We start from the raw sequence: 9,281 nt of genomic DNA on the forward strand, positions 1-9,281 counted from the left end.
GCAGCCTATGCAGCATATAAAAGCCGTTCGATTTCTCGTAAATGTATCTTTAAATCCCATGTTCTTAAAGGGACTAGTTAGGGATTTTGACAATAAAGCCCTTTATCCACTTCCCCAGAGTCAGTTGATCTCATGTACACCATTTTTTATGTCTCTGCGTCCAGTGTGAAGAAAGTTAGAAGTAGTTTTGCGAGCCAATGCTAACTAGCGCTAATAGCTATACTTCATTATTTTGTTCTATGCACTCTGCATGCTCTGTTCAAAGGGAGTGAGGTACCAGAAAAGGACTGATATCACAAGGTCTGTGTATGTGACAACATGTGCTCTCTAACCGTAACCTAGCAACCCTGGCAATGTGGTCCTGCACTGCCCCGGCACCGCAACAACCCACTTGTTTTCACTCACGGAGGTCCTTCCATCACATGACTTATTATGACCACTTCCTACACCCACTGGGGTTCTTCCTGCTGATTTAACCTGCTCTGGCACTTCTCTCCTCTGCCCTTGTTCCTAATCAGCAGGGGGTTCCCCCAGTCTCTCTCCTCTCTCCCTAGAGTTTCCCCTGTCTCCTCCTCAGGCTTTTGGTCACTGTGCATTAGAACCCAGCTCTGGACCGATACTGAGTCCTCCTTCTCCCTCTCTGTTTCTTCCTCTCTCTCTCACTCTCTCTCACTCTTGTTTTTCTATTCTTCTTTTTCTCTTTCCCTCTTTCTCCCTCCCTCTTACCTTCCCTGTCTCCCTCTCCCTCTCTCATTCTGCACAAAGGAGAAACCAGAGCTGGCCTTGCTCCCTGCATCTGTGACTCTGCGTGTGAACCGTGTGTGCGGTGGTGAGATCGTCCCAGTGAGTTTGGGGAGGAACGCAGGAGACAATTAGGGACTTCAAAGGAGCCCTGTGTGCAGGTGTGAGGGCCGTCTGACACAGTGCTCTAATCTGAGGGCTGCTTGTCAGTTGCACGCCCCTGTCAGACATGGAACTCCTTTGAAGGTCTCTCAGGCACAATGCAGTATCTTTACGTTATAAACATTGCATATACATGCTTGCAACCCCGGGCATGTGCACACGCACGCAGGGCATGCAACCAGGCACCGATCTCTGTGCCATAAGAAAACACATACACACACACTTGAATAACTACACAGCGACAATTGTTTCTTTTTTTCAGGATCGTAAAAAGGGTATTTTTACTGGGGTAAACAAACACAGAACAATGAGCTGATAAACATATATTTTGTCAATGCCTCTATGAAAGAGAGCCATATTTTTGTCCGCCGCTGATTAGTTCATGATTCTAATTATGTTCTTCTTTTAAAAAAAATAGAAAAGCACATCAGTCTCCACATCGGTCTCCATTGTTAATTCAGTCATCATGTGTGTTATAGTCGGTAGACATAATAAGTGCATTAGTAGTCTCTCTGAGTTGTCATAGAGATACTTATGGCCCCTATGGGAACAGAGACAAATATACAGTGGTTATAACTGAGTGTCAATTGGTCCCTTACGCAGGCTTAGTAAACAGAGCCAAGCTTGCTGGTATTCCTCTGTCATGGCAGAATGGGTGCATCTCGGTAGCCTAGTGGTTAGAGCGTTTTGCCAGTTCAGTTGAAGGCATCCCCCTTTCCCCTTCCCTTACATATACAGGGTGGACCCTGGGCCTCTCCTTCCCTCTCAACCACACACCCAAACCAATCCACCCACAATCCCAGCCAGCCAGGCCACCAGCAGCATGTGGAACTGATCATAGATCCTCATCAAACACCCAGAGCAAATAGCAACTAGCAGGTCATAAACAGATCAGGTACTGCTTATATATATATACAGTGGGGAGAACAAGTATTTGATACACTGCCGATTTTGCAGGTTTTCCTACTTACAAAGCATGTAGAGGTCTGTCATTTTATCATAGGTACACTTCAACTGTGAGAGACTGAATCTAAAACAAAAATCCAGAAAATCACATTGTATGATTTTTAAGTAATTAATTTGCATTTTATTGCATGACATAAGTATTTGATACATCAGAAAAGCAGAACTTAATATTTGGAACAGAAACCTATGTTTGCAATTACAGAGATCATATGTTCCCTGTAGTTCTTGACCAGGTTTGCACACTGTAGCGGGGATTTTGGCCCACTTCTCCATACAGACCTTCTCAAGATCCTTCAGGTTTCGGGGCTGTCGCTGGTAAATAAGGACTTTCAGCTCCCTCCAAAGATTTTCTATTGGGTTCAGGTCTGGAGATGCTTCTTACGGAGCCACTCCTTAGTTGCCCTGGCTGTGTGTTTCGGGTCATTGTAATGCTGGAAGACCCAGCTACGACCCATCTTCAATGCTCTTACTGTGGGAAGGAGGTTGTTGGCCAAGATCTCGCGATACATGGCCCCATCCATCCTCCCCTTAATACGGTGCAGGCGTCCTGTCCCCTTTGCAGAAAAGCATCCCCAAAGAATGATGTTTCGACCTCCATGCTTCACGGTTGGGATGGTGTTCTTGGGGTTGTACTCATCCTTCTTCTTCCTCCAAACACGGCGAGTGGAGTTTAGACCAAAAGGCTCTATTTTTTGTCTCGTCAAACCACATGACCTTCTCCTATTCCTCCTCTGGATCATCCAGATGGTCATTGGCAAACTTCAGACGGGCCTGGACATGCACTGGCTTGAGCAGGGGGACCTTGCGTGCGCTGTAGGATTTTAATCCATGATGGCGTAGTGTGTTACTAATGGTTTTCTTTGAGACTGTGGTCCCAGCTCTCTTCAGGTCATTAACCAGGTCCTGCCGTGTATTTCTGGGCTGATCCCTCACCTTCCTCATGATCATTGATGCCCCACGAGGTGAGATCTTGCATGGAGCCCCAGACCGAGGGTGATTGCCCGTCATCTTGAACTTCTTCCATTTTCTAATAATTGCGCCAACAGTTGTTGCATTCTCACAAAAGCTGCAAGCTGCTTGCCTATTGTCCTGTAGCCCATCCCAGCCTTGTGCAGGTCTACAATTTTATCCCTGATGTCCTTACACAGCTCTCTGGTCTTGGCCATTGTGGAGAGGTTGGAGTCTGTTTGATTGAGTGTGTGGACAGGTGTCTTTTATACAGGTAACGAGTTCAAACAGGTGCAGTTAATACAGGTAATGAGTGGAGAACAGGAGGGCTTCTTAAAGAAAAACTAACAGGTCTGTGAGAGCCGGAATTCTTACTGGTTGGTAAGTGATCATATACTTATGTCTTGCATTAAAATGCAAATTAATTACTTAAAAATCATACAATGTGATTTTCTGGATTTTGTTTTAGATTCCGTCTCCCACAGTTGAAGTGTACCTATGATAACAATTACAGACCTCTACATGCTTTGTAAGTAGGAAAACCTGCAAAATCGGCAGTGTATCAAATACTTGTTCTCCCCACTGTGTATATATATATATATATATGAGAAGAGAGAATGATTATTCTCACTGACTCCGGAAGAGCAATTAAATCTCTGGCTGCCAAAGCGTGCACAGCATTCTGCCCTGGTTATTTCGTTATAACTGTTGATGTATATGCGCCAGACCTCTAGACTTAATCACAACAGCATCTCGACTTGCATGCTTCCAAGGGTATTCTCAGATATAGGAATGGGGAAGACTACTATTTGGTGGAGAAGAATAACAGAGCTTTTAAACTCATTGGCAGATATAATTGTGTCTCCAACATTTCCCACAAGAGAGCACTGTTGTTAACCTACAATACATGCTACAGCGACGACAAAAGTGGAACCATGTCACGTGGTACATTTTTTACACTAGGGAAGTTGCTCAATCTCGGGAACAAAAAAAAACATTTTTTTAGGGTACTTCAATGAACAAGGAAATAGATATATATATATATATATAAACGATATCTAGATACGTTACCGAGGTAAGCGCCATGGATGACAATTGTAACGCTTGCCTTTTAAGTGTTTCCTCATGATGGAAAAACACGACTGTAGAACATGTGTGATCGTTCTTTTTCAGGATGAGCAACACAATAACATCGGCTACATTTATTCGAAACCTCAACTATGGGGTTCGACGAAAACTGTCTGACTTATTGGACCCTCAAGACAGCTGGAAAGACGTTATTGTTTCAATACATAAACCCACAGGGGAGCCGAGGTACTCTCAGCAACATCTAAGGTAATGTGCCAATCAGCTACTTCTCTGACGGCAGTGACACCATCGCCATCATAACAAGTTGTTACCTTCTGTCAAGCCTGCATGATATTTTGTAACATGTTTTGGGTTGTTTCCCTTTTCTACTGCTCCATTCTTGAACTAACCTTCATATAACAGGCGATTTGAAGCAGTAGTTTTACAGGGAAGAAGTCCTACCATGGAGCTACTGAATGACTGGGGGACATCTAACAGCACCGTGGGAGAGTTAGTGGACATTCTGATGAGCCACAGGTTAATGGCTGCAGCCAGTATTATTCTACCAGGTTGGGTACTACAGTAGGCAATATGCATTAGATCAAGGACTTTCTAGTATTTTGACTGCCTGTTCATCTCTGGTCTGGCCTTCATGTGTGTATTTATTTCAACAGTTATTTGTATCTAAATTCTTATGTTTTACCCAGATGCAATCAACAACCCCCGTCCAGCAGTCCCCCAGCCACCTGATTCTCCCAGAGACAAAGAGATGGTAGGCAACAGCGATGCTGCAACAAGACCCCTGGGGAGGACAGAGGCACAGACAAAGGAACAGCCACCACCAGACAGCACCTCGGAGCCACAGGAGGACCCAGAACCCAATGGCACTGCAGGTGACCTGAATATAAATGTGTTATAATCACTGGAGGTGTACGGAATGTCCAGAACCTAGTGATACATGTGGTTATAGATTTCATATAGATTAGCTTTATAGGTTATTTGACTTGTGGTTTAATGAGACACATATGGTGACAGGATACTGTTATAGATTGTGTTTAGTGAGATGAAATGTGTAAACTAGGCCTATTAGATTGAACCTGTTCAGTCGTGTGTGTGTGTCACAGTGCACACAACACCCAGTAGGTGGCAGCATATGTGCAGTGCTCAATAAACTATGATAACTGCACTAAGAATTATCCTCATAAACAGGTTTGTCCGTTGATCCTTAGGTTTTCTCAGGCTTTCTTTCCACGAGCTGAAGAAGATAACTGGTAATTTTGACGAGAGGCCAGTGCGTGACGGTGGGAGCAGACTTGGTGAGGGCGGCTTTGGAACGGTCTACAAAGGCCTCATCAATGGCAAACCTGTGGCAGTGAAGAAACTACACTCAGTAGGTGTTAATTGTTCTCTCTGGCACTAACACCTTATTGTTTGTTCAGTGTGCGAGTCGAGTTGTTGTCCATATTTGATTATCCAGCACATTCTCAATGGTGACTAAAACTTCTGTCACCTTCTTTTTAGATGGAAGACATCTCACTTGAAGAGCTGAGCGTTCAGTTCATTCAAGAGGTTCAAACTCTTATGGCGTAGGTGTTTCTTTTCTGCTCGTCCGTTGTTGTTTTGTGAGGAGTCCTTGTACGCTAGCTGACCTGCTGTGCGACCACGTCATTACACCTCTATTCCATTAATGGAATCAATAGCTTGCGTGTGCTCAATATCTCACAATCAGACAACACATCTACCTCCTATGTCTCCGCTAACAAAAAATCAACAGAGAAATGTCCCGAGCGACCTATATCTTAGAGCGGGACTTTAATTAGGAACTCTCCAGAGATTGGTTTTTAGATTGAGTAGATTTGATTTACTTTCGACTCTCTTTAATGTTGAAAGAACAGGCCACTATTTGTCTGATAAGAGCCCTCTTATTTTCACAGGTTGAAACACGAAAACCTAGTAGACATGGTTGGCTTTTCCCGTGATGGCCATCACCCCTGTTTGGTGTATGCTTACATGTCCAATGGTTCATTGCTAGATCGTCTGGCTTGCTTGGTAAGCATACATATCCGCCTGGCATCTCCCTTCACTTTATTTATACAGAACCGTTGAGATAAAAATTGATTTTTAGCAAGAGAGACCTTTTACATGTACTTTGTCTTTGTGACTATATTTATTTCATTGTAGGATGGTAGCCCTCCTCTTTCCTGGCACAGGAGATGTTTGATCGCTGTGGGAACGGCCAGAGGCTTAGATTATCTGCACAGCAACCACCATGTCCACAGAGATGTCAAGAGGTAACTGTGAACATTTTCTATAATGCATTTCCCATGGCACTTTATCATATTTTAGACATTTTAATCATGGACGGACAACCTTGTCATATCAGTCTCAATGTTATTAATGAGTGCTAAATCATTTCTATCTGGCAGTGGTAATATTTTGCTGGATGAATTGCTTGTGCCGAAGATCTCCGATTTTGGGCTGACCCGAGCCTCAGCCACGCGATCGTCGGCGACAGTGATGACAGAGAGGATTGTGGGTACAACAGCATACATGGCAAATGAGGCACTCAGGGGCGAGATCACTCCTAAATCTGACATCTACAGTTTTGGAGTGGTGAGTTGTTCTTTACAGCTACACAAATGTCAGGAACTAACACAATGCACAGACGTTATACAATACAATGTGAAATCCACACCGCATTGATTTGATGATTAGCAACATCACATGACAAGTGGAATTGACCCTTTGCTAAGCCCCGCCCCAGAATATTGGGCAACCAATGGATAGCAACTGTCACCAAGTCCGACACCTCGCATGAAAGCCAGTGAGGGCTATGGCAAAATAGTTTTCTAAAAAAAAAAGTATGTTTAAATGGAGTGTTTTTCAAATCAAAAATTATACTTTTGTTACATTGTTTGCTAGCTCAGGTGGTTAGCTAGCTCTGTCTCAAAGAATCCTCCATGTGCAGCTATTACAGCCTTGCAGACCTTTGGCATTCTAGTTGTATTTTTTTTAGGTAATGCTAAATGCTTCCTGAAGCACCTCCCATGAACTGGATTGACTTGATGGGCACTTCTTAAAGTCAAGCTGCTCCCACAACAGCTCAATAGGGTTGAGATCCGGTGACTGTGCTGGCCACTCCGTTATAGACAGAATACCAGCTGACTGCTTCTTCCCGAAATAGTTCTTGCATAGTTGGGAGCTGTTCTTTGGATCATTGTCCTGTTGTAGGAGGAAATTGGCTCCAATTAAGTGCCGTCCACAGGGTATGGCATGGCGTTGCAAAATGGAGTGATTTCCTTCCTTCTTCAAAATCCCTTTTACCCTGTACAAATCTCCCACTTTACCACCACCAAAGCACCCCAGACCATCACATTGCCTCCAACATGCTTGACAGATGGCGTCAAGCACTCCTCCAGCGTCTTTTCATTTTTATCTACATCTCACGAATGTTCTTCTTTGTGATCCGAACACCTCAAACTTAGATTTGTCTGTCCATAACACTTTTTCCAATCTTCCTCTGTCCAGTGTCTGTGTTCTTTTGCCCCTCTTAATCTTTTCTGTTTATTGGCCAGTTTATTGGCGAATTATAATGACAGTCCACCATAACATACCCAAGAGTTTCCTGATTAGCAAGGGGTAGTCTGTGTTTCATTTCATTGTGTATTAGAAACACAGTTTGAGAACATTGTTAGGGGATTTCGCGAGTGTTTGAATGGGGAATTGGGCTGCCCAGGAAAATGTTGTCCGAAGTTGTAACAGTAACCAAGAGGGGCTTAGCGAAGGGTCAATTTTGGCAGCACCTCATGTTGCTACACCACACCATTATGACAAACAGGTAAAGTGTTAGTTTTTCCTTTCTCACCATCACTATAAAGACCTAAATAGAGCCTAGAAGATACAGTGACAAGAATATTGAATTTATTGAGAAACTGCAACGTAAGTAAAACTCATGAAATGGAATTGTCAGTTCAGCAGTTTACCTCAGTGCCAGACTCCAAAAACTACTGACACACACATAATTATCGTACCCGTAAGTCAGAATCATGTACCTTTGCCAGTCTACCAGCCAATCAATTTCACAATGAAATATCATTAAAGGTTGCTCCACAATGATACATTAAAAAAAACATGTTGGCAAATGTTTATTTAGGCTAATAATGGAAAGTGTGGGAACAGTACTGTATGACATTAATGACCTTCTCTAATGTCAGCAGTCTAATATGAGGTCAGGTCATCTGTGTGTTGAACTGGTTGAACCTGGTCATAAACCAACAGCTACTGTCTTGTGTTCAGCCTGACAGTCCTGGGTACAGTATCTTCGATATAGCATACTTTATTATTAGTGGAGAGTTATATATATATATATATAATATATAGAGGCCTGTTGTTAGCTGGAGCCAAGTGGTTCATCTTAAGGTTTCTGTCATCTACAGGTGTTGCTAGAAATATTGTCAGGACTCCCGCCAGTCGATGAAAACCGTGATCCCAAGTTCCTGGTGAGCAAAGCAGCACAATGGAATCTTTCTCTATACTCTTCAGACTTCACCATCCCCCAATACAGTACACATGAATGCATGTTATCTAAAGAAAAGGATTTACTCTACAGTATCAATCAAAAAGGCAGTTATTTGTGCAGCAAATACTTACTAACCTTCTACTCTTTGCTCCCGGTGGAACATAAGGCCACATTTGTAGATTATAGATGGCAGTGCTCTACTTCTCTTGTCTGCCAGTGTAGTTACCACTGCAGGCAGTGGCTGATGGTTGTGTGTGTTTCAGCGGTTTGTTACGACTGTTATGATTTATGGCTGTTATAGATGGAGATGAAAGATGAGATTGATGAGGAGGAGATGGCCCTGGAGGACTTTGTGGACAAGAAGATGACAGACTGGGACCTGCCATTGGTGGAGAGGACCTACTTCTTAGCGAGCGACTGTCTCAGTGACAAGAAGAACAAACGGCCACTGATGGAAGAGGTGTGTGATACCATTACAGTTGGTAGCTCTTTGGTTTACGATACCGTTTCCACTGGTATGCAGTAGCAATGGGTACTTTGTGGTGCTTAGCTGTTAGTGATCAACACAATCGCTTACTAGCTGGGAGCCAATGCTTACTACTAGCTGCTTATGGTCTATATCACACTGAAATGTCAATATTTGAATAGGTCCTGACAGAGCTTGAAGATGTTGTCAAAAGCATTTCACTGGAACAGCTGGGACCCCAGAGTGAAGCATAGACAACAGGAAGAACGACTATCCCTCACTCATTTTCCTTAAGTTTAATTTGCTGAAGAAAAGGACCAAACATGTTACACCAGTCTTGTATTTTTTGCCAAAATAATAAATATATTTTCCATCTTTGTTGAATTGCTTGATATGTACTGTAAGTGTATC

General features: G+C 43.2%; 1 protein-coding gene across 3 annotated transcripts; it reads left to right on the forward strand.

Moving 5' to 3' along the window:
• Positions 1 to 3,774: 3,774 nt before the first annotated feature.
• On the forward strand, positions 3,775 to 9,248 carry LOC135509503 (interleukin-1 receptor-associated kinase 4-like). 3 transcript variants are annotated; one of them, XM_064930224.1, is made up of 12 exons: positions 3,775 to 3,892; positions 3,991 to 4,152; positions 4,309 to 4,454; positions 4,593 to 4,778; positions 5,115 to 5,275; positions 5,407 to 5,471; positions 5,820 to 5,934; positions 6,067 to 6,176; positions 6,312 to 6,498; positions 8,322 to 8,384; positions 8,706 to 8,864; positions 9,053 to 9,248. In XM_064930224.1, exons 2-12 carry the CDS (start codon positions 3,992 to 3,994, stop codon positions 9,122 to 9,124), a joined length of 1,425 nt encoding a protein of 474 aa, XP_064786296.1. In that variant the 5' UTR covers positions 3,775 to 3,892; position 3,991; the 3' UTR covers positions 9,125 to 9,248. The 3 variants fall into 3 exon arrangements, with proteins under 3 accessions (XP_064786296.1, XP_064786297.1, XP_064786298.1); XM_064930225.1 differs by lacking the exon at positions 3,775 to 3,892 and having other exon boundaries at positions 4,024 to 4,454; XM_064930226.1 differs by lacking the exon at positions 3,775 to 3,892 and having other exon boundaries at positions 4,024 to 4,422.
• The last annotated feature ends 33 nt before the right edge of the window (positions 9,249 to 9,281 follow it).

The sequence above is a fragment of the Oncorhynchus masou genome, chromosome 22 (assembly GCF_036934945.1).
Source record: "Oncorhynchus masou masou isolate Uvic2021 chromosome 22, UVic_Omas_1.1, whole genome shotgun sequence".
Taxonomy (NCBI): domain Eukaryota; kingdom Metazoa; phylum Chordata; class Actinopteri; order Salmoniformes; family Salmonidae; genus Oncorhynchus; species Oncorhynchus masou.

Excerpts from the sequence above, each read along its gene's own strand:
- LOC135509503 (XM_064930224.1), top strand. The coding sequence starts at position 3,992 with ATGAGCAACACAATAACATCGGCTACATTTATTCGAAACCTCAACTAT. Across the intron at positions 5,276-5,406 it reads CAGTGAAGAAACTACACTCA|ATGGAAGACATCTCACTTGA; the intron begins GTAGGTGTTAAT and ends CCTTCTTTTTAG. Across the intron at positions 8,865-9,052 it reads AACGGCCACTGATGGAAGAG|GTCCTGACAGAGCTTGAAGA; the intron begins GTGTGTGATACC and ends ATATTTGAATAG.